The following is an 18704-nucleotide window of genomic DNA, read 5'->3' as shown; positions in this document are numbered from 1 at the left end:
TGTGAGGGAAAGAGGATTTGTCTCCTCCCTGTTGCTCCGATGTGGTGGAAAGCTGGCTGGCTTGTTCCAGAGAGGAGCTGCCTCAGCCTTGGTATCCTCAGCCGTAGTCATGTGCTATGGCTGTGCACCCTTGTGCCCTGACATGGTTGCTTTTCATGTCCTCAGTCCTGCCTGCTAGTGGAATTAAATCAGATCAGAACACAAGGGTAGTTGTCTCACACAGCAAAATTCATTTGCAGCAATCAAGGAGACCACAGAGAATCACTACCAAAGCCATGACTTCCAAAGGTTCAGGCAAGCTTGCAGGAGGCTGCATCCCATGCACAGTGGGAGATCCTGCCTTCCTCCCTTGTGATAGAAATGAGGCTGTAGTTCTTCCCTGGGAGGACATTTGGTGTTACAATGAAGTGAGTTGGTGTCTGCCACAGCACATACTCCTTAGGGTAGCTAGTGGAACATTATTTTTGAAAAACATCTTGGGCTCATGCTGCTGAACATGAGAGGCTACATTTGGCTTTCCCAGGCTGCTGCTCTGCTAACAACCTCCTGGGTTGCTGCCCTTGGAAGAGTGATTGGCACTTCAGCCAATCACAGGTGGGATGGCAGCTGTACCTGCCAAGAGCTTGCCCTCAAGCAGGAAGGGGTTCAGAGGACTCAGGCTATGGCGGGAGCAACAGCAAAAAGAACCAAGGGCTGGTCCCGAGAAGAGGGAGGAGGCCGAGTGAGCCTGCAGACCCCTGTGCAGACACGCTGGAATGGGCACCACAGGGAGGAAGTCGTCCCTGGAACCTGACCTGAGAAGAGAAGTGGATCAGCAGCCATGGAGGGGTAGGGGGGAGGGGGAAGGGGGGAGCAATCTTCCTGGAAATGGAATAAAATGTTCATCGTTTATCTTTCCTAGTAGTAATTTGGTCAGATTGGAAAGCAGAAAAACTTGAATGAGATGGGAGGACATTGGTATTGCCTCCGCGAATTCAGAAGCTCTTTGATATGCTGTCAGTACCCACTTTGGCAGGCACAATGGCCACACCTGCAACCAGCAACTGGGGAGGCTGAGGCAGGAGGGTTGCAAGTTCAAGGCCAGCCTCAGCAATTTAGTGCAGCCCTAAGCAACTTAGCAAGATCCTGCCTCAAAACATTAAAAAAGGGGGGGGGGTGGTGGGGCTGGGCATGTAGCTTAGACATCTCTAGTTCCAAAATAATAATAATGACAACACTACCACCCACTTTGGGTTTTCACATCCACAAGCCTATTAGCCTGCTGGGTGCTGCCTTCCTGGCTTTCCCCGTCCTCTGGGCTGGGCCCACCATAGCCTTTGTGAAGCCTCCACGCTCCTCTCTCCCACGGGGACCTTCGGGCTGTATGATTCCTTAGCTCTAACCACAGTCCCTTGGGCAATTTGGTTACTGCCTGGATGAAAATGGCCCATGTTTTCCAAGGCTGCGTGGCTTGAAAGGCGTTGCCAAGACAACACACTACTGGGGATAGAGACTGGCTTGAGTGAGGCACTTTCATTCTGTGTGATGTACCTCTCTGAAACCACTTTCTACAGTGCTTCTCCCTTTCAGTGAGATTTTTAAATGTCATATATGTTTAGCAGTGTGCTTTGAACAATTTAGTAAATGAAATTTTTTGTTGCTATGGATTTAAAGTCCTAAATTTAGGGTGCTTTTTCTCCAGAGAATTTTATGTAATCAAATACTGAATTTAAAATGGAGACAGAAAAGACAGTAGAATGAAACAAGACATTATTACTGTATGTATACATGTGATTACACAACTAATATTATTCTGCAACATGTACACTAAGAAAAATGAGAAATTATATCCCATCTATGTATGATATATTAAAGTGCATAAATACAAAGAAAAATGGGTTTCAGTTCCCTGAATATTTTGATTAAATCCATTTCCTTATTTTGAAAGTTTGTATTTGTCAAAAAGTCAATAAATTTTTGTTTTTCACTAAAAAGCCTGGGGCTGTTGGAGGTGAGTCCATTTGGGCAGAGCCACACACCTGTTATTGCCTCCTGGGCCCTGGGAGTCTGTGGGAAGCGGGGGAATAGGGTGGGATAGTGAATGTGTAGACCATCCCTGTGTGAATGAATGTTGCTCCAGTGACTTTCCAAGAGCAGGAACAGCCCCTCTGGCATAGCTGCTGACCCAGCTGGATAGCAAAGTTTTAGTCAGAGCCTGTTTATAGCCAGGAGTGAGACTGGCAGCTCCCACCCACAGCAGGGAAACAGCCGGAAAACAGCCTGTGGCCTCTTGAGGCAAACATCCCTCAGGGTCAAATCGGAGGATGTCACCAGGGCCACATACAGTGTGAAAGGCCAGGGAATTCAGGACTGTAGGGAAATAACGAATTCCTCACAATGCTGAACATAAAGGGTAAAAATGCAAACAAATCTCTAAATGGAACTTGGGACTTGCCAGGCAGGCACTGAAATAACTCATTATGCCTCATAGGCCACAAATAGCCACAGCAGCTCTATGTGAAGGTTGACCAGCAGTTCAGAAGGAGCAGGGCCTGACCGGGGTGGAGGTGTGGGGGACACTCCACGGGGGCAGTACACCAGTCCCACTGGCCCTTCCTGGCCTGCAACAAAGGCTCTGCCCTTGCCACTCTTCTGTGCTTTGTACCTACCCACGTCAGGCTAAGCAGAGACGGGTCTGGCCAGAAAATGGAGCCATAGGAGAGCTGGTGCTGGGAGCAGTCGACGTCCACACCAAGGACCCTGGCACTTCACTAATTCATGTCAGCAAAACTGAGGGCACATCTGCGTTTCAAGGGGAGGAGTACAAAGAAGAAAGAAAAATCACTAGGATCAGTAGTTTGGCACAGAATATGGTCAGTGTGTTGTTTAAACATCCAAGGGGTTCTTGTTGCTTCTTAACCTTCTTAAAGGCCCTTGTGAGTGAGATGCAGGTGCCAAAAGTCCCCACCAGACTTCAAGACTTCTGGGGATGGTGGGAGAAACAATGTGCGGCTTTCTTCCCTCCTAATTCTGGCCAAGGACCAAACTGTACTCTTCTTTACCACCTTGAGGACACCCTGGGAAGGGAATAAGCCTCTTTAGCACAATTAAAACAGTATATTTTAATCCTTCCACGGGATACACCACCTCCCTGGGAAACAATTCCATACTGAGGCCTTTGCAGGCCTGATGTAGGCCCCTGGCACTGCTGGTGGCCCTGCTATCACTCCCCATAGCCCTTGAGTTCACTAGAAAGGCTGCATTACCCACTTTGTATCCCAGAGCCTGAAGCTTTTTCTACCACAGCAGGTCCTTAAAAATGCCTAACAAGAGAACAGACTGAGGCCTGTTCCACTCCAGATGACACCTCTGGCCAGAGCAAGGAGAGGGCCAATTATTTTCCCTCTGGCTATGGTTCTACCATGGTTCTGAACTGTGGCTGTCTGCAGGAGCACTTGAGGGCATCTACAAACTCTGCAGGATTGTGCTTGGCACCCAGAGATTTCACTGGCGTGGCTGTGTGGAGCTAGGAATCAGTTTTAAAATGCTCCAGTGATCCAAGGTGCAGCCAAGGTTCAGAACTATGAATGTGGCTGGGTGTAGGGGTACACACTTGTCATCCCAACAACTGAGGCAAGAGGTTCACAGTTCAAGGCCAGCCTCAGAAATTTATCAAGACCTTGTCTCAAAATAATAAGAAAAAGGATTGAGGATGTAGCTATGTGGTAAAGCTCCCCTGAGTTCAATCCCCAGTACCTAAAAAGAAAAAATGAAAAAACAAAAACACCACTGTGTGCCTCTCTCCATGAGGAAATGCTGGGTTTCATCTCTGAGAAAGCTGTAAATTCCAGAAATGCTGGTCTGTGTATTCAGCTGGTGCTTACTGATTCCCTGCAGTGTCCATGACACAAGACAGTTGCTCAAAGCCAAAAGAAAGAATTAAGGTCTCAGTAAAGGCAAATACATAGGTAATTACAGAAGTTGGCACTATTGTACCAATAGTTTTGCGAGGCTTGTGCATTTCACAGAATGGTTAGTGTATGCTTTGGGGCACATAATGTATAAATAGGTAACTTCCCCACACAGTGGCTGAAAGGAAGGATGGAAGGCTGAAAAAGAAAAGGAAGGCTGGTTCAAATCCAAGTTCGAGTGTTCCAGCTCTAGGGTGTTCAATGCAATTCCCATGGCAACCACAAAGAAAAGGGCTACAGAATATACACAAAAGGACACAAGAAAGAAATTTAAATGTTTCATTATAAAAAATCAACTAAACATCAAAGATAGTGCTGCAGGAAATGAGGGACAAGAAAACTTTATAGAAATCAAAAAGCAAAATGACAGGAGTCCCTCCATGTTGGTGATTCCATGTAAGGTGAATAAGCATTCTAATGAAAATACAGAGCTGGGGGTGGGGCGCAGTGATAGAGTGCTTGGTCACCTGTATGAGGCACTGGGTTCTATCCTCAGCGTCATATTTTATAATGAAAATACAGAAATCAGCAGGCTGGATTTTTAAAAAGATCCAATTATATGCTGTCCAGAAGAGATTCACTTTCAATCCAAAGACACAAATAGACTGAAATCAATGAAAAAAGATAGTCCACTCAAATAGGAAACACAGATGAGCAGGGTAGCTATATTAATATCAGATAAAACAGACTTTAAATCAAAAAGGTTACAGGAGACCAAGAAGGACTTTATATAGTAAGTGTCAATACACTAAGGCTATATGACAAGGACAGACCTAAGGATAAGTGTGTAAATCACACCTAATGACAGACCATCAACACACATGAAGAAAAGATGACAGAAAGAAGGTCAACCCCCCTATAATGTGTAGATAAAGCAGACAGAAGTGAGGAATTGGCAGCACATGAACAACACAGCAGATGAACTGGGCTCAGTGAACGTCTGTTGGGGACACCAGGAACTAAGGCTTGACGTTCTGTATCTCTGCTCGGGAAGGGAGAGGCAGCTCTGAGAAGAGTGTCAGGCTATCTGGAAGGAGCAAAAGAAAGGGGCTGGGTTTATGGGCTTGTAGGGTTGCTGGGATTAGGAACACTGCTGGTGTGCTCTGGCCTGTGCAGGCACTTTAGCCAAGTACTCTTGCCCTGGCTCCGATGATGAGCCTGGTGCTCCTTGAGGGTGGAGAGATGACACGCATCTAGCATCTGACCAAGTGAGCTACAGTGGGACATGGAATAGCTGTCAGGCCATGAACCAAGGCCCAGAGGTGCAACTGCCCTCTCTGCCCATGGTAGTCCCTGAGCATCTCAGATCACAAGAGCAACAATGCGTATGTTTTTCCCAAGTGCATGTGGGACTTTCTCCAGCAGGGATTATGTGTGAGGCCAGAATTAAAGTGTCAGTAAACATAAAAAACAAATATCATGCAATGTCTTATCTCAGATCAGGTAGGATGGAGTTAGAAAACTCTAAAAGTAAAAAAAAAACAAAAACAAAACAAAAAAAAAAAACAAAAAAAAACCACCATGAAGTAAAACTAGAAAATTTATAAATTTGTGGGAATTAACACACTCTGAAAATAACAATGGATCAAAGACAAGTCACAAGACAAATTAGAAAGTACTTACAGATGAATGAAAATTAAAACACAACAAGCAAAATTTATGCAATGCTGTAAAAGAAGCGATAAAGGGGAAATTTATAACTATAAATATTAAAAAGCAAGAAAATCTCAATCTACAATCTAACTTTACAACTTAAGGAACTTGAAAAAGGACAAACTAAACTAAAAGCTAACAGAAAGTAAGAAATAATAGATTAAAGCTGAAAAAAATGAAATAGAAAAGCAACAGGAAAAAAATCAATGAAACAAAAATGATTCTTTGAAAATATCAAAAAAATTGAAAAATCTTTATTTAGGAGGACTAAAAGAAAAAATTAGAGTAGATTAAAATTCCTAAATCTCAAATAAAAGTGGGAATATTTCACTCATTTCTTACAAAATAAAAATAATTTTAAGAGAGTACTATGAACAATTGTATACCACCAAATTGGACAACATATTTGAAATGGACAAATTCCTAGAAACACAAAACCTAGCAACACCAAGTCACAAAGATATAGAAAATATGAATAAATCTATAATCAGTAAGCAGATTGAATCAAATTCTCTAAACAAAGCAAAGTCCTGGACCTTTACATCTTCACTGGTGATTCTACGAAACATTAAAGAAAAGCTGAAAAGGAAGATCATGTTGTTCTCAATTTCAAAACAAACTGAAGATGAGAAATACATCCTAACTCATTTTATGAGGCCAGCCTTATTCTGATACCAAAGCCAGAAATCACAACACAAGAAAATTATAGACCAATATTCAACTTCATCAGGAATGAATACTGATGCAGAAATTCTCAACAAAACACTAGCAAATCCAATTCAGCAACACATTAAAAGAATTATGCACCATGACAAAGCAGTATTTATTACTGGAATGCAAGGATGGTTTATACAAAAACTGATCAATGTAATACATGACATTAGCAGACCAAAGGAAATAAAACAGTTGATCATCTCAATCAATGCAGAAAATCACATAATAAAACACCCTTTTATGATGAACACATTCAACAATCAATAGAAGGGAACTACCTCAACACAATAAAAAAGCAGGTATGAAAAGCCACAGTGAGTATCATACTCATGGTGAAAGACTGAAAACTTTCCTCTAAGAAACCATGCAAGCATTCCCACCTTCACAATTCTATTAAAGTAGTGGTGAAAACTCTAGCCTGAGCAATTAGGCAAGAAAAATAAAAAGAAGTAAAATTATCTTTGCTTATATAGATTTTATATGATTTTTTTTTCAGAACAAGGGCTTGCTATGTTGCCTAGGCGGGTCTCAAACCCATGATCCTTCTGCTTCAACAGCCCAGGTAGCTGGGGTTATAGGGATGCCCAAGTCCAGGCTATATGATTTTATATATAGATAACCCCCAAATTATCATAAAACCCTGTTAGAACCAACAAATTCATTTAGCAAAGTATAGGGAGACAAAGTTACATAAAAACTGGTTGCATTTCTTAATGAGAAATCTGAAAAGCAAATTACAACACTTTAATTCCATAACTACAACATAAAAGTATGTAGAAAGTAAGTTAACCAAAGACGTGAAGGACTTAAACATTGAAAACTACATAGCAATTGAAAACATCCCTGAGAGAAATTAAAGATGACATAAATAAAGAGAAACAATTTTTCTTTTTTCACTACCCAGGACTGATCCAAGGAGTGCTTTAACACTGAACTACACCGCCAGCCCTTCTTCTTTTTTAATATTTACTTTTTAGTTGTAGTTGCACACGATACCTTTGTTTTATTTATTTTTTTAATTTTTTTTTTTTTTTAGCTAAAAGTGAACACAATATCTTTACTCTTATGTGGTGCTGAGGCTTGAACCCAGTACCTCACACATGCTAGGCAAGCGCTCCACCTCTGAGCCACACCCCCAGCCCTTATTAACTTATTTTTATGTGGTGCTTAGGGGCCAATCTAGGGCCTTGCACGTGCTAGGTGAGTGCTCTACCACTGAGCCACAACCCCAGCCCTCTAGCCCTTCTTATTTTGAGACAGGATCTCACTAAATTGCCAAGACTGATTTCAAACTTGCAATCCTCCTGCCTCAGCCTCCATGTAGTTGGGATTACAGGTGTGCACTACCCATTGGGCTGGAAAACGATACTGTTAAGCTGTCAATCATATATAAAGGAACCAAGAAAGTCAATACATTTTCCTAAAAAGAAAATTTGTCCTAAAAACCAAGGCATCTCAAGGGAACTCAAATAGTCAAACAATCTTAAAAAAGATCAGAGCTTGAGGACACACTCATTCTGATTTCAAAAGGTATTATCAAAAAAAAGGTAATAAACCGTACAGTATTGGCATATAGACAGACATACCAATGGAACACATAGCTCCCCACTCTCAGAAAACCCTTGCATATATGATCAAATAATTTTTCACAAGGGTGCCAAGTCCACTTAAGAGGAGAAAGGATAGTCCTTTCAATAAATGGTGCTGAGAAAACTGGATGTCCAAAATAGACTGAAGTTGGACCCTTATCTAATGTCACATACAAAAGCTGATTCAAAGCATATCAAGACCTGAACGCAATACCTGAAAGTATTGGAAGAAAACAGCATAAATGTTTAGGACACTGGATTTGACAATGAGTTTTTGGATATGATACCAAAGGCACAAGCAAGTAAAGGAAAAGCAAAGCAACAGAACTTCATAAAAATTAACTTGTTTAGAGGATGTTATTTCCTAGGTTTTATTGTAAATTTGTATCCTAAAACAGTGTTTATTTTACTTTTATACATTGCATTTTTGTGTTTACATTGTTTTATGAATTCACAGTATATCAAACTGTGACATTTAAAACTTTTTGTAAGCATTTAAAGTAAAAATACAGGCTTGGGATTGTGGCTCAGTGGCAGACCGCTTGCCTAGCATGATTGAGAAACTGGATTTGATTCTCAGCACCAAGTATCAATAAATAAAATAAAGGTCCATTTACAACTAAAAAAAAAATTAAATGCAGTAAAATAAAAAAAAAAATACGCTTCAAAAGTCATGGTTATCAGGGTAGGGGCAACTCCCAGAACGGGGCGGGGAACACCTGCGGATTTGACTCTCAGGGGTTGAGACCCAGAATTCTTACAACCACCACCAAACCTCGACCACCGGGTTAGGAAAAGGAGAACGGGTTTGCATGACTCTTTCCGAGGCTATGGCCTGACAATGGCCGGCGGCCTGCCGAGGTGCTCGCCTTCCCGTGCCCTGGAGACGCACCCCCAGGCGCGGCCGGCCCAGAAGCGCGGGCACCGCAGGGCACGTGCGCACGCGGCGACGCCGGCGCTGAGCCGCGGGCAACTGGCGGCAGCGCGGACGACCCCCGGGGTGCTCGGTGGACCGCAGAGCGGGCCACGAAGAACACACGCGCCGTCCGCGCGGGCGCAGTCCCCGAGAGTCTGGCTGACCACCGGCCGGGGCGCCGCACCACCCGGGAGCGCGACGCTTCGCGACCGCGCAGGCGCACACGCCGGCCCTCCAGGCGACCGCGGCGCAGCACGCGCGCCTGGACGGTGGCGGTGACACCACGGGGCCTGACCTCGAGCCACCAGGCGCCCCGCTGTGGCACGGCCCAGCCCTGCGCCTTTAAAAATCAACCCGCTCAAACGGCAATAACCACCGAGACCCGCGGACGCCGGAAGCCAGGAGACACCGGGAGAAATCGAGGGACGCCGGAACTCGCCTGCGCAGCGGAACCTTCTGACGCTCGCCGCGGCACTGGGAGGACGGAGGCGGGAGGCGCACTGCACTTCCGGGGCGGGCACGCGGCACTTCCGGTCCCCGCGTCCAGCCGCCATTAGGGATCCCGCGCCGCAGGCCTCTCCGCGCCACCGCGCCGAGGGTGAGAGCGGGTGCCGAGGAGCTGGCGGGCCGGGTCGCTGTGTGGGCCGCGCGCCCTCCCCGCTGGGGTGCGGTCAGCGGCGACCGCGCGAGGCTGCGCCCGGGGACGCGCGGAGCGTGGGCGAGCGGGGGCGGGGTGAGGGACCCGGAGGGAAATGCTGTCCCGATCGGAGCTGACGGTTCCGCCCGGCGGCGGGCGCGGGAACCCGGGGGCGGTGACATTTCCGAGGGACGCTGGCGGATGCCCGTGAGCCCGGTGTTTGGGTCGCTCTCCAGGCGACTCTTGTTGGAAATGCCCCACGCTAATTAATCAGCTGTAGTAACAGAAACGGGGGGCGTAGGAGAGGTTCGTGGGAAACTGTGTGTCTCCTGTTAACGTTGTTTAAAGCATAAAACTATTCGGAAAATAATTTTGTTAATTAAAAGAACCAGCCAGCGATGAAGAACAGAGCCAAAGTGTCTGTAGACTGAGAACCCGATTAGATTTAAACGTGCTCTGCATAATTGGATTTTAATGTGAAAAGCTACATATCAGAATGTATTTTAAAAGACAGTCTGAGACCTCAAGGAAATAAATGCTATAGAATGTGGTGTGGCACTGCATGCTGGTGGGTGGGCAGAGCATCAAAGATGCAGTCCGTAATGGTGAAAAGTAGGCAGAGAGAAATTTCTATTTATTTGACAATTTGTAGTTAGTATTAGAAGCTCAGAAACTTAGGGGAATTTTTCTTATCTTTTTTCTTTCTGGAATCTTAAAGCTGGACTTTAAGATTCTGGACTTTTCTGGAATGCCCCTGTGGATGGTGCAGCCAGAGTGGGAAAGAGAGAGCGTTGTGTTACAACAGAGACCTGGACTCCAGAATCCATGGTCTTCTGACCTAATGTTGTAATCTTTGAGAAGCTGCTTCTCTCCCTCAGCATCAGTTTTCTCAGTTGTAAAACAGAGAGATTGGACTCAAAACTCTGTTCCTGTACCTTGCTAGCTTCTAATTATGGCCCTACTGACAAAGCATCTTGTTTCAGTTCATGGTGGAGTAGTTTGTAAAACTGTGGAGCTAAAATCTGTTCTGCTGGCTTCCATTGTTGCTTCTAGAACAGCTTCTGTGTTATCCATAGTTTTTCTGCGTGTGAAGTTAAGTGACTTGTTTTCCAGTGCCACCTGCCATTGCATTGTTGTTTTTCATGTTCACTAGTTTGCTAGGGACTGTTGGAGTGCCGTCTCTCCTGCCCAGAGCTAGAGACTTTGTATGTGGAGTGTGGGATGCTCTGCCCTGTGCAGAATATGGGACATGGCTCTCTGTAGTGCTGTACTTATGCAATTGGTGTGTGAATTCTAAATGTTTGATAAGGTTCATTTTGTTAGTTTTGGTCCATTGTACTGGCTTCTCAAGGCCTTACTGAATTTCAGTGTGTTCATTGGATCATGATGCACTCAAGAGAGTCTGGAGAAACAGAAGTCTGTTTTGTCTTGGTCAGATGCTGGTCATAATCTTGGGCAAGCCATTTAATGTCAGATTTGAGTTTCCTCGTCTCCTAAGTTGGAATTTTAAAGTAGATGCACCCTGAAATGGGTGCTCAGGTTACTTCTGGTTTTAAAGTCCTTGAGTCTAATATTGGGTCCTCAACCTTCTTAAGAGAATGTTGGGATTGAGCAGATGTTTTCTGAGCACACAGTGTTTAAAGGGTGTACGAGGGTTTCGGAGGTAAGTAAGTGGATAGTCCTATGTGCTGAAAACCATGACCTGGTGTGGAATCAGGCTGATTTGTACCATGGAAGTATGCATATAGCTGGATGTAAGGATGGTTGGGGAATGGGAAATTGGCCATTGTCTAAAAAGGTAACCAGTTTGAGGGATGAAAGGATTTGCCTGATGGGTAGGTAGCAAGGCAGAATGTAAAGGGCAGGAAATGTCTGTGGAAAGACCCAGAAGCTTCAGAAGAGTGAGGGAGTTATATGTGGTCAGTACTTTTGAAAATGCAGTCTGGTCGGGAGCTTTCTGTGCTGTGTTGAGATTTTTGTACTGCAGGTGTTTGGCAGATAGGGATTGTAAGCAGGCAAGTTACATTAGGCTTGTAGGGTTTGGAGTTGTCCATGGTAGCAAGCAGAGTGATGAATGGGGGGCATGGTCAGGTGTCAAAATTAAGAGTGTTGAGCCAAAGGGAGACAGGAAGGAGTAAGTGGAAGTGCTGGAGTTTATCAGGATATATAGGCAGTGGTTTTCTGTTCATGGCCAGTGTACTCTATTCTGTTCTTGTCAGCAAACTCAGCAGATGAGGAAACTGTCTCATTGAAGTGCACACAGGGAGAGAATAGGCCAGAGCAGTCACTGGGTAGGCCATCCCTTCCTCCTCTCCGTCACAACACCTCCATCATGCCTCCTGCCAGTCCTCTGTCTTTCTTCCTGTGGGTCCTGTTGATCGTATTGTTTCTTCCACGGCTGCATGTCAACAACATTGATGACCAGCAGAACATCAGTTCCTTACGCGCTGCACCAGCAGGTGTGTGAGTGCCTGACAGAGAAGTAAGAGTACGGGTCACTGTACCCAAGACCGCGTAAGCTAAAGTCAGGTAGTGAATTTGAGAGGGGTCTGGTTATAATTATATGGGTATGATTACATAGTTGATGGTAGTGCACAGTGAGAAAAGAACAGTGGGTATCTACTGCAGGCTTTGGTGCTTTGTCGAGGCTTACTGGGTGGGATCCCTCACTGTTGAAGGAGTCCTCATGGCAAGAGGGACATAGAACCAAGAGTGGTCCAAATGATCACGGAGTTGTAATTTTGATTACCTTTCCTTTGTTTTGTCCCCCCCCAGATTCAGCTTCTCATCTTTGCCCCACTGAGGCTGTTTTCTGTGTGTTAGAAAGCCATGTAGACCACCTCTCCTTTGAAGGCCACTTAGGTGTCCCTGGAGATAGCCGGTAGGTGGCAGGGAAGAGTTTGTTATACTGTTTCTTCTCCACCCTAAAAACATTTTCAGGATTTATAAAGCGCTATTTCACTAGCATTTCTTTGCATGTGCTGTTTGTTTGTTTGTTTTAATACTTATCATTTTTTAATGTTTAGGAGAATATTTTATAATTAAAAATTTTTGAAAAGTGCTGGAGTTATCGAGGAAAAATTCCACACCTGTCTCACTACTGCATGAAGGTATGCTGAATATGCATGTCTCTGTAGAATTGGGGTATAAAGAATGAATTATTTCACATTCTTTGAAGAACTTTTTGAAGAAAGAGGTTATTTGAGTACAGTGATGAGACTTGATGGCAGCAGGCATGAACGGTGGAATTTAGGTGACAGGAAGAGGAAGGGAGACCAGTTGAGCTCTGTGATGCCCATGAGATGTGTGTCATGATGCTGCTTTGCTACCAGCAGCTCTTGGCTGTTCACTGTCACCACTGCCAGATGGGGTTATTGAGACAAAACTTTATTTTATCTTAATCTGAAGCATGTTTATTCATCATGTTTATAAGTTAATCATTTTAGAGATTTTTCTTCAGAACTTGTAACTATATTTTTCTACTGGTATAGTCTTGTTGGGCCCAAAAGTAATTTTCTAAAAGACATAATTGCTGGGCAATGTCTATCTTCTGTTTAGCTTTAGATCAAAAAAAAAGACTAAAAAAAGCAAATGAGACACTACTGATAGAGGTAGTTGAAAACAGTAGTCAGCAGTAACATCTTTAAAAACATAATTTATGGGCTGGTGGTATAGCTCAGTTGGTAAAGTGCTTTCCTATCATACACCTGGGTTCAATCCCCAGTGCCACCAGAAACAAAGAGGGGGAAAAAAAGCAGAATGTATCAGAATCAGGCATGTTATCCAATCTTTCTCATCTGTGTTCTGATGCTGTGACTGAAGTGTCTGACCTGTTCAGCTCTCTGAGGATCAGTCCCATAGAAAGAATATGCCTTCCCCATCATCCTTGGCACAGAACATCCCACATGCTGTCTGCAGTGGCTTGTCGCTTTGGTAAAAGGTCAAGTGCCATTTGATAGGAAAACTTTTTAAAAAAAATTTTTAGAGACAGGCCCTCCCTGTGTTGCCCTGACTGACTTTGACCTCCTGGGCTCAGGCATCCTCCTGCTTCAGTTTCCTGAGTAGCTGGGACGCCAGCACATTGCCACTGTGCCTGACTGATAATGAGAAAAGATTTTGCAGCCCACTTGAGGCATAAACTCAACAATATACAGTAATTATAGAATCTCTTATGCTCTTATGCTGAGATTGGCATACCAGAACGGAAGTAGCAATGAAGGGAAGTAGAGAGGGAAACAGTGCAGAGCAGAAGAATATGGAGTAGAGTTATACATGAAAGTTAGTAATACTAAGTGGTCCTCACATGGAAAAAAAGCTGTGTGATCAGGATTGTTGAGCAGGTGATTCAGGGTGAAAAAATGGAGCTAGATTCTTGTCTCCTTAAACCAGATGGAATTAAGTGACATGTTTCAGGTTGGAGGTGTAGCTCAACTTAGTGGTAGAGCTTGCCTAGCATGCGCAAGGCTCTGGTTTCCATCCCAGGTCCCAGCACTGCAAAATACTCCAATACTAAGGTCAAAAAAAAAAAAAAAAGAACAAGGGGCTGGGATTGTGGCTCAGTGGTAGAGCACTCACCTAGCATGTGCGGGGCACTGGGTTCGATCCTCAGCACCACATAAGATAAAGATAGTGTGTCTCAACTAAAACAAAATATTTAAAAAAAAAAATCAAAATTAGGAAAAGTTTATTAAATGGTTAAAAAATTAAGAAATGAGAAAGCATAATTTAAAACTGAGCTTTGCAAGGATAATAGCCTTAAGTTTTAAATTTTTATGCAAGCTAGTGTTTTTGGTGAATAAATATTATTCTAAAATTATGAGACAGATTATTTCAGGCCTGCATTTCTCTTCAGATAACAGGTAGTTTGCTGAGGAATGTGACATAGTCTGTCCACTTAGGCCAGTCAGTGCTGCAGGAAAATTGCTTCTTAGAAAAGAAAGCATGTGTGGGTCACCTGCGCCTGTCTGTCTTCTGTCCTGATAAGGTATGGAAAACCAGTAGAGTACCTAGGACTCAGAAATTAGTTCCATATGCGTCTCTCAAAATATTTAGAGATATATCTAATAAAGCATATGCTATTCTAGACCTAAACTCATGCAGTTATAGAGTGAACTGGGACAGCATTTTATTTAAAACAATGTCTGTAAAAATAATTTATTTTTACTTTGTTGCACAGTGTTGAAAGTTTTTAAAGAACGCAGTTGTATGTGTTGGTGATAGAAAGAAGATGGAAGTTTTCCAGGAACTTCGGAAACCATCTGTACGTTTGGAGTGTGACCACTGCAGTTTCAGAGGCACCGATTATGAAAATGTGCAGATCCACATGGGCACCATCCACCCAGAATTCTGTGATGAGATGGATGCTGGGGGTTTAGGTAAGATGATATTTTACCAGAAAAGTGCAAAGCTCTTTCACTGCCATAAATGCTTCTTCACCAGCAAAATGTACTCCAATGTGTACTATCACATCACATCCAAACATGCAGCCCCAGAAAAATGGAATGATAAACTGAAAAGTCAGTTGAACAAAGAAACAGATCCTTTGAGAATGCCCCCTCTTCCCGAACACCAGAAAACACCCTCTAATTCAGCAGAACTCCTGAAACCTGGGACTTCCCTCTCCATAGAAACACAGAAACTAGGTCCAGTTCTGTCTCCAGAGTCCCCTGAACCTGATCCTCTTGCTCCACTGGAGCTTCAGAAACCCGGCCCTGCTGTTCCTCCTGAGCAGGCAACAACTCCTCCTCCGGAGCCTTCGAAACCTGTTCCTGTTTCTTCTGAGCTTCCAAAATCAGCACCTGTTGTGTCTGAGTTGCAGAAGCCTGTCCCTGTCCCCTCTCCAGAGCCACAGAAACCTGTCCCTATGTCTCCTGAGCCAGTAAAGGCTGCTCTTGCTAACCCTAAGCCTCAGAAGCACTCTCACTTTGCAGACACAGGGGGACCACCTTCAGCCTCATCTCCTGAGTCACCAGTTCTGGCTGCTTCCCCTGAGTCTTGGGGGTTGTCCCCAACTGCATCTCCAGAATCTCGGAAGCCCACCCGGACTGCCTCTCCAGAGCCAAAGAAGCCATCCCCGTCAGAGTCTCCTGAACCTTGGAAGCCATTTCCTGCTGTCTCCCCAGAGCCCCGGAGACCAGCCCCAGCTGTGTCGCCAGGTTCCTGGAAGCCAGGGCCACCTGGATCCCCGAGGCCTTGGAAATCCAGTCCTTCAGCATCTTCAGGACCTTGGAAGCCAACTAAACCTGCTCCATCTGTGTCTCCTGGACCCTGGAAACCAATTCCTTCTATATCACCTGGACCTTGGAAACCAGCTCCATCTGTGTCCCCTGCATCCTGGAAGTCGTCTTCAGTCTCATCTGGCTCCTGGAAAACTCCCCCTACATCTCCAGAGTCGTGGAAGTCTGGACCACCAGAGCTCCGAAAGTCATCCCCTGCCTTGTCACCTGAGCACTGGAAAGCAGTTCCCCCAGTGTCTCCTGAACTTCGCAGACCAGGCCCGCCACTCTCCCCAGAGATCCGTAGCCCAGCAGGCTCTCCAGAGCTCAGGAAACCCTCAGGGTCACCAGACCTTTGGAAGCTTTCTTCTGACCAGCGGAAAACTTCTCCTGCTTCATTTGATTTTTCTGAGTCTCAAAAAAGTTCCCGTGGTGGTTCTCCTGATCTCTGGAAGTCTTCCTTTGTCATGGAACCTCAGAAACCTGCTGTCTTCCCTGAAACCCGGAAGCCAGGTCCTTCTGGGTCATCTGAGTCCCCAAGAATGGCTTCGGATATCTGGAAGCCTGTCCTTTCTATTGATGCTGAGTCTCGAAAGTCTGCACTGTTTCCTGAGCCCACCAGAGCAGCCCCTCCTGCTTCTCCTGAGCCACGGAAACGTGTTCTTTTCCCAGAGTCCCGGAAGCATGCCTTGTTCCCTGAACTGCCCAAGTCTGCTGTGTTCTCAGAGGCTCAGAAAGCAGCAGAGCTTGGTGATGAGCTACAGATAGATGCCGCAGAGGACCAAAAATGTGATCTTTTGGTTCAGGAAGAGCTTCTGGCCACTCCCAAGAAACTCTTGGAAGATGCCCTATTTCCTTCCTCTAAGAAGCTCAAGAAGGATAGCCAGGAGAGCTCAGATGCTGAGCTGAGCAGCAGTGAGTACCTCAGAACAGACCTGGATGCCATAGACATGAAGGGCCAGGAGTCCAGCAGTGATCAAGAACAGGTGGATGTGGAATCTATTGATTTTGGCAAAGAGAACAAAATGGACATGACAAGTCCAGAGCAATCCAGAAATGTGCTACAGTTCACTGAAGAAAAAGAAGCATTTATCTCAGAAGAGGAGATTGCAAAATACATGAAGCGTGGGAAGGGGAAATATTATTGCAAGATCTGTTGCTGTCGTGCTATGAAGAAAGGTGCTGTTTTGCATCATTTGGTTAATAAGCACAATGTCCACAGTCCTTACAAGTGCACAATTTGTGGAAAGGCCTTTCTTCTGGAATCTCTCCTTAAGAATCATGTAGCAGCTCATGGGCAAAGTTTACTTAAATGTCCACGTTGTAATTTTGAATCCAATTTCCCGAGAGGCTTTAAGAAACACCTAACTCATTGTCAAAGCAGGCATAATGAAGAGGCAAATAAAAAGCTGATGGAAGCTCTTGAGTCCTCCTTGGAGGAGCCACAGATTTGATTTTTGAGCACAGTGTGAACACTTGCTGTACAATGCTGTCTGTGGAGACTGCAGCTTGTTACATGGCCTGGTTGGGCCAGTAGATGGTAATGTGCAGCGTGTACCGTGTGTGATTGTTTCACTAGTGTTGAAAGGATAAGTACTTTTTTCTGCTGTTATGTGGCTGTCTTGTAAATCAACAAATTTCTACTGTATATTTCAGATGGTTAAAACTTCTCATTTCTTTTAAATATATTTAAATAGTAACACAGAGAAGTAGGCATTCTGTATAGTAAATGAGCAAGTTCTGAACCCCTGTTAAAATATGTGTGCGTGTGTGTAAAACCCAGTTTCAGACAATAGAGGTTATTAGGTACAGGGCTCGGGAGCAACTCAGTGGTAGAGCGCTTGCTTAGCATGTGCCAGGCCCTGGGTTCCGTCCCCAGCACCACACGAAAAATTTTTAGGTGGAGTGTTCAAGAATAGGCATGAAAAGTAAACTTAAGAAAAATTTTCTTTCCCTGATGTATTTTAAAATCCTAAGAGTTATTTTCTATTTGATCATGTAAAATTATTTTATAAATCTTGGAACAGTTTTTAGATGCTCATAAACTTTTATGTCATGGAAAGCTGAGTCTCAGGGTTGCTGATTTTCTGCTGACAGGGAAAGTCAAGGAAGTCTTTGAAGTAATCTGCAGCCTTCTGCAGGGGCTGTGAGGAAGGCCTGGGGGGCTCTTCTCGTCCTCAGTCAAGTACATCTGAGTCTTCCATCTGCTGTCCTGCCCTCACTTTCCTGTCAGCCCACACTAACAAATTAATGGATGATCTCAGATGAGCTTTTTCCCCCCCCTCTTCTCTTCTGGGGCGCTGGTGATGAAACCCAGGACCTCTTGCTAGGCCAGTGCTCTTTCTGCCACTGAGCCACACCCCAGCCCACAGCAGATCCTTAACTGCCAAATGTGTTAGTGTTCTGTACCTCGTACTGCTGGGCCTCGCTCCCCCTGTTGGGTTTAAGACCAGAGTAGTGGGTAGGAGTTGAAAGTCTTCCAGATTCATAGTAAGAGCTTTTGTAAATGTTAAAGAAATATATCAGTTTGATTTTCACACTTATGTTACTGTAAATACCTTGTACCTGTTCAGGATTATTTTATTCTAAGATATTTTGTCAAATGTGTATTAACCAAATTAAAAAGACTTTCATGTCAGCAGTGTCTTCTGTTTTCTTTGCTCTAACTCATGATATCCAGGTCCCTTCCCCTGACCTTCACTTGTTTTCAACATAGCAATGAGCAGCACTTTCTAAGCCATGTGTTCTGTGGGTCCTGTGACCAGCACGTTAGGAACAGTGGGAGCTCCATGGGGGGAAGCCTCTTCTCTGCATTGAGCGTATAACAGGCTGTGGGATCCTGGGCTTTCCTGTGCAGCCTCGTGAAGCGTGTGGTGTTGGAGGCTCCGGAGCACGACCAGCAATGTGGCACTGGGCTCACTTGGCTAACTGCCCTCAGCCTGAACCCTATTTGGGGAAGCTGCTGTTCTTGGCTCCAGCTCTTCACCTCCTGTCATTTCTTCAGAGCTTAACAACTTTTGGGACTGGACT

General features: G+C 44.6%; 1 protein-coding gene across 9 annotated transcripts; it reads left to right on the top strand.

The window, feature by feature from the left end:
• Positions 1-9338: 9338 nt before the first annotated feature.
• Champ1 (chromosome alignment maintaining phosphoprotein 1) lies at positions 9339-18493 on the top strand. 9 transcript variants are annotated; one of them, XM_026381943.2, is made up of 5 exons: positions 9363-9420; positions 11679-11918; positions 12235-12340; positions 12486-12569; positions 14636-18493. In XM_026381943.2, exon 5 carries the CDS (start codon positions 14687-14689, stop codon positions 17126-17128), a length of 2442 nt encoding a protein of 813 aa, XP_026237728.1. In that variant the 5' UTR covers positions 9363-9420; positions 11679-11918; positions 12235-12340; positions 12486-12569; positions 14636-14686; the 3' UTR covers positions 17129-18493. The 9 variants fall into 9 exon arrangements, with proteins under 9 accessions (XP_026237727.1, XP_026237731.1, XP_026237732.1 ...); XM_077795094.1 differs by lacking the exon at positions 9363-9420 and having other exon boundaries at positions 9437-11918; positions 14636-14834; positions 15390-18493; XM_026381942.2 differs by lacking the exon at positions 11679-11918 and having other exon boundaries at positions 9339-9420.
• The last annotated feature ends 211 nt before the right edge of the window (positions 18494-18704 follow it).

Source organism: Urocitellus parryii, chromosome 2, assembly GCF_045843805.1.
Source record: "Urocitellus parryii isolate mUroPar1 chromosome 2, mUroPar1.hap1, whole genome shotgun sequence".
In the NCBI taxonomy this organism is placed as follows: Eukaryota; Metazoa; Chordata; class Mammalia; order Rodentia; family Sciuridae; genus Urocitellus; species Urocitellus parryii.
Note: the sequence above shows the minus strand (reverse complement) of the source record. Positions and strands in the feature narration are given on the sequence as shown.